The sequence below is a fragment of the Geospiza fortis genome, unplaced genomic scaffold, assembly GCF_000277835.1.
Source record: "Geospiza fortis unplaced genomic scaffold, GeoFor_1.0 scaffold147, whole genome shotgun sequence".
NCBI lineage: Eukaryota > Metazoa > Chordata > Aves > Passeriformes > Thraupidae > Geospiza > Geospiza fortis.
The window spans coordinates 2514451-2530627 of NW_005054372.1; the positions used below are offsets into that span (position 1 = coordinate 2514451).

The following is a 16177-nucleotide window of genomic DNA, read 5'->3' on the forward strand; positions in this document are numbered from 1 at the left end:
ACAGGAGCCCAACTTGATACTCTAACTGACATCAAAGCACAACTCATAAATATGGAAAAACACAGTGTAAATAAATGACTTGTGTGCAAAGCATTTCTAAACATAATCTAAATAAGGGCAGAATAATTATATCATAGGGATGCAAAGGGTTTTCATAACATCAGGGCAGAGTTTTCTGTAAGAAAATTTTCTCTTGGGAGATCTTATTCCAGAGACAGAAGAAGCAGAGAAGACATTTGTTTAAAAAGAGGTTTACATCAGCAGATTATTTGTGTAAACTTTAATCTCCTTACAGTAGAAACATACACAGTCAAAGCCAAAAGTAGTGTAACAATTTTACAGCAAAGCTTACCAGTAAAAATGCAAAACAAGTTTGTATCAAATTCTTAAAAAATTGTGCACTTTCTCAAACTTTAATTTGTTCAGCACATCGTTTTGATTTATAAGGCATTAATTCTATAAGAATCATTTACTATATTCCAAAAATCGCATGACCTAGGTGTAACACTCTATAGCCTGACACCATTTTTGCTCCTTTCAATATTTACAGATTTCATCTACCAGCATTGACATGGACCACAGAAGCACTAAGAACAAGCTTTGCCAATAATAGGTTCACATTGAGAAGTTACATAAAAGGAAAAAAAAGCTCAATTTTGCATTGCAATAACTTGGGTCTGCTGCAGCCATGATTGTAGTTTAAGAATAATTCCTTCTTTTATGTACTTCCTCACTTCCAGTAGTATTTGGGTCTTTCCATATGCAAAGTTGAATCTGCTCTGCATCTGCAGCTACACGAAGTGGGACCCATTTCTACAAGCTACCCATATTCAGTTTTTCTCCTCCTCCCCAGAACACAGTTCTTAAGTTTCTTTGAAATTTAAATCTTCTATAACTGGCATCTTTGAAGTCATTCTAGCTACTATGTACAGAAATGGCTCAGGCAATTAAGTTAGTCCACCTTGTCATTAGTCAACAGGAAGTATAATTACTGTAGCTGTAAAGGAGGTATCTAGTGTTCCAGAATAAGTGAGTTTATTTATGGTGAGAGCTCCCTCAATTCTATTTACATGACCACTTCAGGCTCAATGTTAAATAGCAAGTCATCATTTCCTCTTCGGACTTCAAGTAGTAGAGGTGATTCATTCATCACAGCCTCCTGCAGGTCACTGGAAGTCACCAAAGGACGCCCATTGACTTTCACAATAATATCTCCATCCTGGATCCCTCCTCTGCAAAGGCAAGAAAAAGGCACTAAGGATGCATTTGATGCAGAGGAAGAGTACAAAGGCTATTCACCACCTCTTTTGCAAATGCAATAAATTTTGATTTGTTTTAGTCTCCACTGAAGGGAAATTCCAGCCTCCTGACTCTGAAATAATAACAGGTGGCACTTGCTAAATGCAAAACAAGGCTTAGGTTATTTCACTGAGGATTTTTTCTTAAACAACAAAAACAATTTTCTCATGTCTTCTACAAAACTACAGCAAATGAGAAAGAGAAAAAAAGGCTTTAAACTATTACTGAATCATTCTACTCAGTCCATTTGCAAGACCATCCTTTTATGGCACCAATATGTATTTCAAGAATTGAAAATTAAAACCTCAAAATTTCAAGACAAGTAAAGTACACCAGATAAAGTATTGGGAAATTATTTCTCTCTTGCTGCTCAAATGTAATCCCGAATAGCTGCTTTTATTACTTTTGCTTTTGATCTTCCTAAAATCATTTTTAGAAATATTTCATTTATTTTGCAACTGTTCTGTAGAACAGCCTCATCCTTTAAGATTAAGCACTATCTCAGATAACAGCTCTGACTGTGACTTACGTGAACATTATTCTGTTTCCTGCTTAAACTTAATCCAGGTTTGTTTATTAATATTCAACATACTTCTCAAAACTCCTCAAATTAGTTCTTTGTGTTTGGGGTGTTCTTATTTGCATACTGTGTTTCATTATGTCATCAAAGGTTGTAGTGAGGTGGGTGGCAGTCTCTTTTACCAAGTAACAAGTGACAGGACAAGAAGAAATGGCCTTAAGTTGTTCAAAGGGAAGTTTAAATTGGATAATAGGAAAAATTCCTTTACAGAAAGGGTTTTCAAACACTGCAAGAGGTTGCCCAGTAAAGTGGTGGTGTCACCATCCCCGGAGGAATTTAAAAGATGGGCAGAAGTGGCACTTAGGGACAGTTTACTGGTGGCCTTGGCAGTTCTGGGTCATGGTTTGACTTGATAATCTTAAAGGTCATTTCCAACCTAAACAATTCCATTATTTAAATAGTTCTGAAATGCTTCATTTTTGTAGAGGTGAGTAGAATGTTAGCACAAATATTTTAAACCTAAAGGCACAATTTTTAATTGTTTAAATACAGATCAAGCCTGGTATGAGGAAATATTTGAATATAAAAAGAAATATTACCTTCTAATATCCCTTTGGAGGTTCATTTGTGGTGAAGAAAATAATGTGCTCTACCTACCTATGAGAAGGTGAGTTTGGAACAACTTCGTGTACATAAATTCCACTTCTGACATCAGGAAAATCAGCATTACTGTGCTTCAGTTCCTCCACCAAGCTAAAAGAAAAACAAAGTTACACAGAATTTGATTGCACTATATAAGCATAAAAATATTCTTTATTTATTAAGACTTTTTGCAACAAAAAGTAAAAGACTTAACAATTAATCATTTGCCCGTTGTTTTGTGATGAAAATGTAAGGGATTTGAACTTGGATTAAAACAAATTACATAGATTTTAAGAGAAGCAAAACTCCTTATCAGTGCAAAGCATGCTTCGCTTAATGGTCTTGTACCTACAAGAATCTGACTTTGGCTCTTTGTAGCAGTAGCACAGAGGGCCTTGTTCATGAGGGTAAGAACAGAAACACTCACAGGGACAAAAGGTTTTTCTGCCCAAAGACTTAGTGCTGGTGACAGGGCAGAAATTTGCTAACTTTTTTTGTTTCTATTACTCGCTAGTCATTCTTAATTTGTGTTTATCTAGACCACTAGAGTTTTTGATAACTCCAGAAAGAAGACAGATCAGAGCTGGAAACTTCAGTTTCCTCAAGTTGTCATCAGCAATTTGTGCATCACTTTCTAAAGAGACAGGAATCCCCTGCAAAATAGAGCCTCTACAAACATCTCCTCATTTCAGAGATGGTGACATCATTTCAGGTCTGTGTACAAAGTGGGTTAAAACCCATTCCTGAAAAGAAAGATTTTAAACCAAGGATGTATCACTGGGCTGTCTGCCATGAAAAACTGGGGTCCCACAGAAGGAAAACAAGCCAAAATGGCTACACAGTTTCTCTTTATTTGATTTAGTACTGAGGAAGCTAAAAATTGAATAATTAAAGCAAACACAACAAGGGAAGTGGTCTTTTTCTGAAAACAGGCCTGCAGACATCTTACATGGCTTCCTTAGATATTCCAAAAGCAGTAAAATCTCACATCACGTTCACAATTATGCAGAGAAACATCCTGTCTCTCCATCAGTGAAGTTAATGCCATTACACTGATTCATTCCAGCTGAGGATCTGACCCTTCAGGGAGGACTGCAGGAGAGTAACTCAAGGAAAAAAGATGGCTTTACTACAGCCGCAGCTGGAAATTGTCTTGTTTAATTTTGCAGTCTACTGCCACATTGGAAACGTGCCTACTGCTGGGAAAGAACACCAGCACAAGAGCACTCTTTTATTATCCAAGAAAATATCTGGGTAACAGCAAGACACAAAGCAATGTAAGAGGGAAAAGGCAGTGAAGAGCCAGAGGAGGGTGTCCATTTCTGCCTTTGTTAACACAGAGGCACAAAGCTTTAGTTTGACACTTTAGCAGCTCTTTCTAGTTAATGGTTAGGCACCAAACCTCACACCATATGGTGTGAAGCACTGATAAAACACCACCAAACCCTCCATCACCTGATCTGTCATTGGCACTCACAGTCACCTGAAGGCACCATTTTTTTTAAAATGCCACCTAAAACTTGGTGTAACTCCAGATGTCCTTGTCAAGAACTAAAATCAGTATTTAGAGAATTTCCAGGTCTCAGAACATAGATTTCACCTATATCATTTAAATGCCTGCAGATTTCCTAGAAGCCAATGCCCACTTCTGGATCTCTGGAGATTTGCAGAGAAAGACGAATGAATTTCTGAAGCACTGCTGACCCCATCTTGTGTGCATGAGCATACAGTTACCTCTCTAAGGTACTTACGCAGGTGTTATTGTCAGCATTCTGATGCCAATGAAACGTTTCTTCCCATCTGAAAGGAACACAGGGGATATTTAATAAATTTAGGCAAATACTGACCAAAATAACTGCTCTGGTGACCCAAAATACCTAAAAATTTAAACAGAATGTATCAGATTTTAACAAAACTAAACAAAATCACACACATCTGTGCTAAAGTGGGTTTTTAAATTAGCTTTGCTGTACAGAATGACAATCCCTCTCCCTGCAATTAAGGGTAAGAGAGAAAGCTCATTCACACTCTCTAAGAGTTTTTCCTTCAGGAAATTACTGTGATTTAGTATCACATGAATTCAGTAAATAGAAAATTTCATAACCAACTACCATTTAATCTGTAACTGGTCAATACAATTTCATCATAGGATGTTCTTATTAAAATGCAGAAATGGAATTTAAACAAATCTAAATTTCCACTTTTCAGAGAAAGAGCAATCAAAAGATTCACACTGATTATAATGCAAATGGCTTGTTATTTCTACCCCAAAGAATAAAAAGCAAGTTTAAAAAAAAAATCCAAAACACGTAGACCTTTGCCAAAATGGTCACAAAAATACTCAAGGGGCTGGAGCACCTCTGCTATGAAGATGGGCTGAAGAAGAGTTGGGGTTGTTCATCCTCGAGAAGAGAAGGCTCCAGGGACATCTTAATGAGGTCTTTCAGTATTTAAAGAGGGCTTATAAGACAGGACAAAAGGTAATGGCTTCAAACTAAAAGAGGGTAGATTGGCAGTAGGTGTCAGGAAGAATTGTTTATTATGAGAGTAGTGACACATTGGAAAATGCTGCCCAGAGACGTGGTAGATGCCCCAGTGCCAACACTCAAGGTCAGGTTGGATGCAATGAAAGGTGTCCCTGATCACTGCAGAGGGGTTGGACTAGATGACCTTTAAAGGTCCCTTCCAGTAGAAACTATTCTATAATTCTATGATTCGCCAGGACTCTGTGGAATTTTAAGTGGTGAGAAATCACTCCTTTAGGAAGAATACCACATTTCTGGAGTTGGCTTCTACTAAGCCAAGATATTGCACAGCTGGCTTATGAAAAAAATGCAGTTTGATGACTTCCTGCAGTGAGTGCTGCAGTACTCAGTTACATCCGGCATGAAACAATATTTCCCCTTACTTGTTCCAGCACAACGACTTCACAAGATCTTTGAGTTTCTCCAGGTTCTCAAATGAGGAAAAAGGAGATGTACACAGTCTTCTCTAGCTCTTATTCTTTCCAAGAAAAATACTCCCAAGTAAAGGACTTAGTTCTGAATATTACACATGTAAATATTCCCACTGGGGTCACTGAAAACGTTGACTACTAAACATTGGATTTACTACACTCTGAAAAATCTGGCATCCATAACTGTCATCCCTACTTTGCCCTGAAATGCTTAGCTCTCCTCTATTTTAAAGTAAAACTAGCAAGATCAAAATCAGCTATTTAAGAGTGTCAAGAGGTTCAATTGCTCAAATTTGAAGTCTGAAGAGCTTTGGGCATGACCATAAATTAGCTCATGGTGCTCCTCCAGACCCCATGGCAGAAATGTAATTTTTCACTTTTTAAAAATATTTAACCATGATAATTCTCCCCTCTAAAAACAATACCCTTGTCCATGCAATGTAGACAGTTAAATAATGAAATTCCCTTCATAAGATCAGTGACAGCATCTGTGATGACAGTTTTCTCTTTGCATTAAAAAATTTGATGCTGGTCATTGCCTGTGAGGCAGAAATTTGCAGAAACATGAAGATACTCTGGAGCCTGAGTTAGAAATGTTTACATGATGAAAAATGAAAACGAAAGATGAGACAAAAGAAATTGACTTGAAAGAAACAGAACAGCAAGAATGAAAATCCACGGGAGAAATGACACTAGTGATAGAAGAAATTATTTCTCCAGTGGCTAAAGATATATATAAACATACAGCTTTAGGGAAAAAAATAAGTCTCACAACTACAGACTTACTCCTACCAAAATTCTAATTCTACCCTCAACTTTGGGCAGGTCAAAGTATTACTTCACTCCTGTTCATGCACTAAATTCAAAAAGGCCTTCAGCCCTCTCTCTGCTGTAGGTTTGTCATACTGCAAACAGCAATTCATACTATAGGAGTAGCAGGCTATTTCATAAAGTAAAATTAAAAACTACGAGCCACAGTCTACTTTAGCAGCAGAGTATACACTCCTCTGTTTCCCCTGTCCAGACATTTTGTGTGTCAGAATACAAGTAAAAAATTCAGTCCTTTTGTTTCATAAAAGTCCATTCCACTGAATTTAACCCAAGCCAAACACCTTCAACAAAAAGCAAAGTTTTCAACAACAATGATTAGTGGGAATATGATTGTCCATATTTGAAGCATCAGCAGAGACTGAACAGGCACAGACAACCAGGAGTGTTTTACCATTCCCAAAGCTAGGCATGGTGATGCTGGGGTTAAGTTCCATTACATTGGCAGAACAGTGTGTGGCACCTGGAACTACCATTGTCCTATTACATCTGCTCTGTGAATAGAAAGTCTCAAAACCTGTCATGCTGGCAATTTGTGCAATCATGAGATAAAAGAAAAAATATTTAGGAGAACTGGAATGAAGTGATGTCATAAATCTAAGGAGCACATCACAAGGGTGCAGTCCCAGCAGTAGTTAACATATGTTAGAAGAATCAGGTTTAGCAAATGTGAAATCATTGTGGCCTAAAGCTGGAGCGCAGCACAGAAGAGAAAGACTCAAATCTCATTTTTGTAAACACCAGGCCAGATTACACACTGATTCCAGAAGTACAAAGCCAAGCAAACCAACCTCAACCACAAGTCTAAACTTAAATCTGCTTATTGTTAGTAGAAAGTCCCAAGCAGCTGACCCCAAGTATCTAGAAGCAGTTCACTATTTCCAGAAATATCTGTTTCACAGTAAGGAAAGCACTTGCCTTACTGTTAAACTTTAATTATAGATGCTTGCAACAATAGAGATAAAAACCAGACAGATAAACACCAACTGAAGGCAGAAATGTTTATGACTTATAAACTGTAGGAAAAAGAACTTATAAATCCTAATTAAGGGGGCATGTACTCAAACCTCTATGGACTTGAGTAACTGTGGTACAAAATTATACCCAATCCAGCTGATTTCAGCGGGGCCAGGATATCACCAGGACTTCCAAGTGAAGAAACTGATATTGCACTTCTTATTCAAGTGCCGGGCAAAACTACTTTTCTGCTAAATCCTTTTGCACCTAGCTCATCTTGCAGACTACATGAACTGCCCTGAAAGGATTTAAGAAAGATTCAAATGCCAAACAGAAAACATGAAAACAGCTCAAGCCTGTAATACTGGACTCTGTGCAGAGTTCCTTTCATATAAACTTCATAGCTGAATTTAATCATTGGTCTGAATCTATGCTCAGTAAGGCCCCTAAGCAACCCTCATGATTTGTGGTTATTCTGAGTAATAATCATTCAAATACAAAGGTAAGAATATTGATTCAACACAACTAATACAAGGCTGTGGGGATGTAAAATGAGGGTTCATGTAAATGAGTTGTTGGCCAATGCAGAACTCCCCCACTCCCCTTGCCCATCTGAAACAAGGTTTATTCACTTTTCTGCTGACACTTTTAGAGGCTAAGCTGACCTTTTAGGATGGATTTTCTCTTTAATATTTTTTTCAAATTGCTGACTTACTGACTTCTACCTTAAAGCATCTAAAAGACTACCTAGTTTTACTGTTCTGCTCAAGTCTAAACTAGGAACAGATAGAGCCAAGACTGAAATGGAGAAATTCTTAAAAAATTAATTTAAAAAATAAAATCAATCAATGCTTAAGTATGTAGTTAACTTCCAGACATAAACACAGAATACACAGCTGGTTAAAACTGAGCTACAGATGGAGACACTTAACTTTATGTAGCAATTTAAGACTTCCTAACTATAAAAGGACATTAACCTTATTACTGGTAACCCCAAAATTAGCAAAGGCTTTCAGACCATTCAACAGACAAACATCTCTGTGAAGGCTGTGGCAAATCTTTGGTCAAAAATACATTATGTTCTATGATATATTAACAATGCATTAGGTAATATAGAATGTACAGAAAACATAAACAGTGCAAATTCTCATTCAAATTACATCCTCTACTTTTCCCCTGCTCTCCACTCCTGTTCTTCAATAGATCAATAGATCAGATATTTGTATATCTATTATATACAATAGATGAGATTAAAAAAAAATGCCCTCTATATAGAACAGTTATCTCATCAACTGAGATCAACTGATCAACTGAGGTTTGAAAGACTAATGTCCAGCTTATTAAACAATTGAGTATCTACTATGCCAGAATAAATCTGGAAAGAGTAGTATCCTAAGGGACTGTTAACATCTTCAGGCAATATGATATTAAGAGCAAAATGGTAATACCCATAAATGTCTTTCTATGACCTAATTGTACCATAAGGGAGGATCCCACTGAAACTACTGAAACATAACTGGAAGAAAAGAAAACATGGTAAAAATATCCCTAAAATTCTGCTTACATAAATTCATTATGTCAAAAAATAACAACTATACAATAAACTTGAGAACTATTACTAAAGGCCTAAAAAATGAAAACTAAGTCCCAAATACGCGGTGAAAATATCTCCTAGAAATTCTCCCTATGCATTAAGGGCTGTAAATGACTGTTCTGCTATAGCAAAATTATAAGATGTACTTCAGAGAAGCAAAAGGAAAAAAAAATTTGAAAAATAAATAATAAAATTTCCTGTGCCCCAGGATTTTTGGAGCAATGACAGTCACAGTGACACTAAGAGAAAGTGTAAACCATTTCGATTAGGGAATTATGTGATATGATTAAAAATAAAAAGCTGTATGTTACAATCCTGGTATAAACTTGAATCTTTCAGTTTTTTCCTAGAGTTCCTCCATGGCAAAGCTGTCTCTGGGCCCTTAGCTGGGCTCATCATTCTATGGAGGTAAAGGTGCCTGAAGGAGCAAGGTGACTGATTTCAGTGGTGACATCTCTGACCTTCACTGACTTTCCAGCCCCAGTTACCAGGAGATGGTGAGTTCTGCACAAAGCCTGAGTTCATGCCTCTAGGCCAGGCCTGCAGGCTGAGTCATTGCTCCTCCCTGGACTGGGACAAGCACTTTGGTTCTAAAGAGTAACATCACTAATGAGACACCTGCTTGTTTTAGAAACCAACAATAAGTTAGTAACCAGGGCAAATAAGTATATTTTTTTGACATGTTGACCAAAACAAAATTATGTCAGCTACTTTAAAATGCACTTCTCAGCACATAATTAACAACTTTTTTTCAACTACTCCTCCCTCTTCCCCCAAATCAACAGTGAAAACAATACGATTTGTGGAATCCAACAGAGCACAGATGAGGGGACCCATCACATTTGTGATGCTCTCATACAAGCAGATGCATCATTTTAAAACCATGACTAAGGGAAGTTTCCAAAATAACAGTATCTGAGAAGACAGTGGTGCAGGGAAACAACCCTGGCATCAGAACTGGATGAACTCAGGAGAAGACAAGATTAATAACAAAAAGATTCAAGAGAAGAAGCAGCAGCAGCCAACACTCGTGATAATAGATTAGTAGTAGGGTGTGGACAGATAAATTGGCAAGAGAAAGAGTAAGGAAGGTTTGGCCTGGATGCAGAATTGCTAGATCAGATTTGGCTGTGCAGCCTATAGTATGACATCTAGAACAGGGTGACAGATATGGTGCAGGCATGTAAAAAAAGTCTCAAGTACTGCAGTTGTCATTGCCAATATATTTAGATTTATATGCTGTCTGGTGCAGAGGCCTTTCTTTCTGCCTCTCTCCCATCTTCCCACATATTTATTCACAAATTAACAACAGCCTTTCTTCCATCAGGGCCTGAGAGTCTGTCACAATATGTGATTATATAGCACTGACATACATGACCATGATAAAATATAGGTCAGGTTCTATGGACTACATCCCACCTGTGGATAGCTGCTTAAAAAGGCTTTTACCTTATTTTCTACAGTATACCTTAATCTTTTGGCTTGGACAATAAATGATAAGAGGAGAATAAAACTCCTTAAAAAAGTGATCATCTGTTCTCAAGATCATTTGAGACAGTGATGATTCATCTGTGTCCTCACTATTCTCAGAGGCCCTATTTCCCATATTTATACACACACTGTCTGCTCTTTGTGGGTGTGAGTAATAAAAAGCCTCTCCCACTTCTGTGAGATTATTTTCTATCTCCCAGTCTGTGAGGCTCTATAATGGAGAAGGATGCTGCTCCTTTCAGTAATAGGATCCCCCACCCATGTCTTTTGGCACTTCACCTGGATCAGGATAATAATTGGAAGATGTCACTGTTTCTTGCAGACCTTACCTTTACTTTGTTTGTCATGTGACTCTGTGAGAAACTGAGTGATACGGTCTGACGGAATTGCAAAAGAAATTCCAGCTGTGACCTTCAAGGTGTTAATCCCAATCACTTCACCATCCTGTTGGGAGACAACACCCAATTAAATTTGTTCCCAAGTACAGGATTCATCTCCCTGCCTAGCATTTCATGTTAAAAGCTGGTGTAAGAAATCTTAGAGTGTTGTAATCGCTCAAGAAATAAACACTACTTATAAGGGAGGATCTGGGCTTTGATTCATGATCCATTTCACATTTAACTGCAACGGCCAGAGAGATTACAGTACAGTGTGTTCATCCAAGATCCATCCCAACACTCAGCAAGACACTCCCTCTGCCAAGTGGCCAGTGGAGTCACTACTGCCACTACAACCATTGCCCTGCAAAACCAGTGCTGATTTAAAGCAATCCACTTTGAGAGAGTTGTGTGGGGTAGCCAGGTTCCATCTCTGTTGTGCATCCCAGGTTTCACAGCATGAACTAAGGAGTGTAACTGCTCCCTCCAGATCCAATACTCCTCACTGCTATGTAAATTTTTCTGTGCTCAATGGTGAAATATTCTCCTATGGTGTGTGAACTGAGACCTAATTTGCATATTCTGCATTAGCTTCAGGCTATCTGCCTACCATTAGCTAAATGAATGGAAGCTGGAATGACCCATGAATCTTTCCAAAAGAACATTCTCCCACTTGAAACCAGCTCTTGAAACAAAACCAACCAACCAAACCAAGTCATGTGGACTTACCAGATTAACTAGAGGTCCTCCAGAGTTGCCATACTGTAAAAATGACATAAGGGAACAATAAATTAATACTTCACTGTTGGAAATGGAATTCTCATTACAAACAGTACTGTTTTTTAAGTAAATGAAAGAGAGGAGGTCATTTCTTAGGCAGCACTGACAGACACTATCAATCACAGAAGATCACAAATAGCTCTTACCCTACCCCTCCACCCCTCTCATGATTATAGTTGTTTGTTTTTTTTCAGAAGCAGGAATTAAGTTAGGAGCCACTCCAAACAGACAGACCCTGAGTTTATGATATTGAATAGCTAAAACTAGTATTTTGATTCTTCTAAAGCCTGTCAGAACAAGGTTTTGAAATAATTAATAGTTATTTAAAGTTATACTTCAGCGAAGTGCTTGTACAATTTTTGTTTCACTCATCACTTTGGTTTGTAACACTGTCAGTCTCTCATTCTCCACTCGAGCAGAATACAGTGGTTTGCATATTTAATCACAGCATATTGCTATGAGGTAGCTACTACATAAGGATTGATTTAGTAACCACAGACACATATGCCTCTCCAGGGAAGGCATAGAGCAGTTCTGAACAGCCCAAAATTACCTAATACCTAATGGCCCTTAAAGGAAACATGCAACAGGACCACAGGAAATGAAAGTTGGGGAAGTTGCTTGTCCATCTTCAAGCTGGCTCAACAATTTGTTTTTGAGTGAGGCCAGAGTTTTAGAGTAGGTTTGCAAAACAGCCAAGAGCAGCAACTTACCACTCAAAAGAAACAAAAGCTAAGTGATGTATGACAGAGAAGCGAGACAAACTGTTTACACTTAGATAGCATTGGGCAAACTTTATAGATTCTTAGGAGAATAAAATAGACATTAAAATTTATCAAACAGCTTCAAAGTTCAAATTAAACAAATAGATAAGTTCCTTATATTGTATCTCTCCAGTGACCAGAGGCTGCACATGTGATTTTTATGTCTGACTGGCACAAAGAAACCAAAATAATGATTTTTCAGCCTTGCTCAGCACATAGTCTTTCATTCACTTGTCTTCTGCTTGAAGGATGTGAAAGACCCTCAGCACATCCAATACAGCTCCATTTAGAACTTTATGGCCCTGTTTTCTCCTGCCCTATGTTACTGCTGTCCTAGCATTTCTCAAAAGGCAGCTGCATGCACATTCCTGCAGGAAAGTCTTGGCTGAGCCACAGGAATGCACTGAACAGACCAACTCTCAAACTCCTCCCATTCTCAGGAGAAAAGGAGTGTATTAGCTAAGCACAAAGCATCCTTATGCCAGGGACCATCTTCATGTTTTGTGGTCCCAGATGGCAAAGCAATTCAGCTGATTTGTGTCATTTTCCTCACCTCATCTGCTATCATTCTTTGGTGCAGCATTATCTGACACACTCTGCTATCCTGGTCTAAACCTGCTCATTAGCTTTGGAAGGCAGCAAATGTCTAAGTATATACACAAGGAAGGAGTCTGAGCTTGAAAAATGAGTATAGGCAAGTAGTCAAGAATCCCATGTTCCAATTCTGTCTCTGCCACCAGTTCAGCGTGTGCTCCCAAGTAACCCATCTTGCCTAAGTTTTCCTTATTCTCCTTGCATAGCTGAAAAGAGTAACTAATGTCTAGAGAGGTTCAGCTCCTGGGTCACACAAAATCTTTTTGAAAAAGCTCACTTTTATGTCAGCACAAAAAATAATTCTCCTCTTTTTTCCTTCCTACACAGTTTCTTTCAACAAATCTGTGACAATAAAAATTTGTGAAGCACTCTGTGTGTGTAAAATACTATTATTTCTTGTTATGACCAATTTGTTAATAAAGTCCAAAAAACAAATCCTGAAAATATTTTCCTTTCAATGTGTAACAGATTTAAGGTATAAAATTTCAGGCCATTTTCCACCTCAGATACCTGTGCAGCGCTCATTTTAGAAGCAGTACAAACTAAACACACATCCAAGCACTTCACTTAAGCTCTTTGGATTACTCCAAGATGCTCTGAAGGAACATTACTTTTATGTATTTCTATATAACATGCAATGCTAGGACCCTTAGCTCCAAATTGTACCTCCAACTTGGTTATTTTCCACCTTGATTCTTGTTTTGATTATGTGATGCGCAAAGGGAAAACAAGAACAGCAACAAAAACCCCCAGTGTTCTCCTTATGTTCTTACCTGGGTGTCCTGTCATTAAACTGAAGAACATACTCTCAATTTGACTACTTCATCTGCTTCTAAAGGATGGAGATGAAAGAAATTTTGGCTCTATTCTACAGATTCCTTGACCAGAGCAACTCAGCAGGTAGGGGAAAGAAATGTTTTAATTTACTGCTGGTTGATACAACCATGTTGCTGCATGAGATTTACAGAATTCAAAGCATCTGACCTATGCATCAGCCTCACAGACAACCTCAGTGGGAGAACTTTTATTTATCATTCCCTTCACAACACTGCCTGAACACACCTTACAGACACTGCATAGAGTTTTGAAAAAGAAGAGTTTCACTGATGTTAAAAAAAGCTGCTGGATTCACGTCTCAGAGCAGGCACTTCCATGTTGCACAGTGGGGACAAACAGTGAGGTGGAACTCATCCCACACCTGGTGCTTACATTAATGATGGCATCTGTCTGGATGTAATCCATGTCCGAGTCCCGCAGGCCCAGCTCTTTGCCGTCTCGCTGAGCCGTGCTCACAATACCTGTGGTCACAGTGTTCTGTAAGGCAAACGGGCTTCCAATTGCCACCACAAATTCTCCTGGCCTCAGATCAGCTGAGTGTCCCAGTAACAATACTGGTAGTTTTTTCTTAAGTAAACAGAGAGAGAAAGAAATAAGCATTAGTTCATACTTGAAAATAATCTGATTGCAAAGATCAAAAACCAGCAAAAAGTTAGGAACAAACACTTCCCATTACATTAATGAATGAGCCACTCACTATCCTATACCCAAAACTTATGCTGTTTTAAACCATCTTCAAAAACAAACAGCTATCTGCAGTTCCTTGCAATTGCACTGAGAAAAGAAGGGCATCAAAATTTCCCTATTTTCTAGCAGATTGCTGCCTCTTCCTAGAAACAGCACAAAAACTGACCATTGACCAATTGTTGACCACCATTCTCTCTGCATTATGCCCACCTTGCAGTCCCTGCATACTGGCACAAAGCTTAAAAAACTTTAGCCTGGGTATTTAGGAAAGATAGCATGATTTTGCCACATATTAAATGAGTGGCACTTTTTTCTTCGTTTTTTACAGTTCCTAACACAGAAGACAAAGTAATTTAATTCCAAGATATGAAAAATTTCCAGGCCTGTATTTCAGTACATTGTTTTCCACAGGTCTTTCTAAGGAATACTTAAACATATATTCTAGTCAATCACTTTGTACTAAGTGAAACTGAAATTGCCCAAATGAAGGCATTCTCCTGTTTATGTCACTCACCTTAGGGTGAATCTTTATTGTTGCAATGTCAGATTTCTTGTCAATGTCTTTGATAGTTGCTTCATAGGTATCTCCATTCTGGAGCTGTACCTTCAGTTGTTGTCTCCCTGATATTGCATTTGTGCTTGACACCACGTGGGCATTGGTCACAATTAAACCAGAATCAGACATAATAAATCCAGATCCACTGGAAAGAGGGACATTTCGACCAAAAAGAGGGTGCCTGTACAAAAAGCAAGCAATTTTGTGTCATAAGCAAAACCAACTTAAGAAAAGATTATATTAGACATCACTTACCACCTTTCACCCTGAGAATCAAATTTTTAAAAAAATTACAAAGAAAGGATCCCTTCCTGAAAATTGTGACTGGTTTTAGTTAGTCAGGGAGATAGGAACTGAGGTTTACAGACAATCAGCAGGATCCTTTTCCTTTGGTTTCCAATTCTGTCTTTATAAACTTCTTTGCACAGAGCGTAGGTGACAGAAAAGGAAGGAGAAGGAGCCCATCTGTGTCACCCTGTTTTTTTAAGATTTTCTAAGCCTTCTGATGTTGACATTCTTGTAGTGAACTTTCTCACGCCCTTTCTGTAAATAACTCATTGTTTTGCATTCCTTTATGGAGGAGGAGAGAGTTGATGGACTGTTGGTTTGACCAGTGTCATTGGAGAGGTGGCACTGTCCCCATCCAATCCGCTGTCACTTTTGGAAAATTATAAATGTTGGAGTCAGAAAATAAACTTCCCTTTTTTTCTTCACCTTGAGAATAGCAGTGTGTGCTTATGTTCTTTCGTGTCCTATAGTGACACATCTGATCCCACTGGTTATTGATCACATACTGAAAGAGGGAAATAACAAAGCTAAAAAATTAACCAATCATCAAATGGGAAAAGGGGAAGAAGGAACCTTGCAGCTGGGCAGAGGCATAAAGGAAGAGACGAGGTCTAAGGGGATCATGAAGCCCAAGTGCAGACTGGAAAAGCATGTTTGGAAACCAAAATTACAAGGAATATGAAAGAAAACATGAAAACACTAACAATGGGTAAAACTTGGTGGGAAACAACGTGTGCTGCAAAACAGACAGGTAAAAGATTTTACAAACTGTTCAAGGCATTACAAATTTTCTCTGTGAACAAATGCTGTAATGACCTACTGTAATGTCAGGGGAACATAAAGTGTCTGCACAGCAGAAGACAAGAAAAGGCCCACAAAGTCTTTCTTCCAAGACATGGTCCTGGTTAGGATATTACTTGAAAGTTCTGGACTATTTAGCAGTAAACAATTGGAGAAAATCCCAGGAAAAAGCATCATCAAAATAAGCACCCAAAAGCTGCTTGGAA

General features: G+C 38.2%; 1 protein-coding gene across 1 annotated transcript in view; it reads right to left on the minus strand.

The window, feature by feature from the left end:
- Nucleotides 1–247: 247 nt before the first annotated feature.
- HTRA3 (HtrA serine peptidase 3) overlaps nt 248–16177 on the minus strand; it is a 26354-nt gene continuing 10424 nt past the window's right edge. The window contains exons 5-11 of the mRNA XM_031060071.1: nt 14841–15063; nt 14012–14206; nt 11394–11426; nt 10617–10731; nt 4213–4261; nt 2477–2572; nt 248–1232 (exon numbers count right to left, since the gene is read on the minus strand). Of these exons, the coding sequence (XP_030915931.1) occupies nt 1067–1232; nt 2477–2572; nt 4213–4261; nt 10617–10731; nt 11394–11426; nt 14012–14206; nt 14841–15063 (877 nt within the window). The 3' untranslated portion in view covers nt 248–1066. The remainder of the gene's footprint in view (nt 1233–2476; nt 2573–4212; nt 4262–10616; nt 10732–11393; nt 11427–14011; nt 14207–14840; nt 15064–16177) is intronic.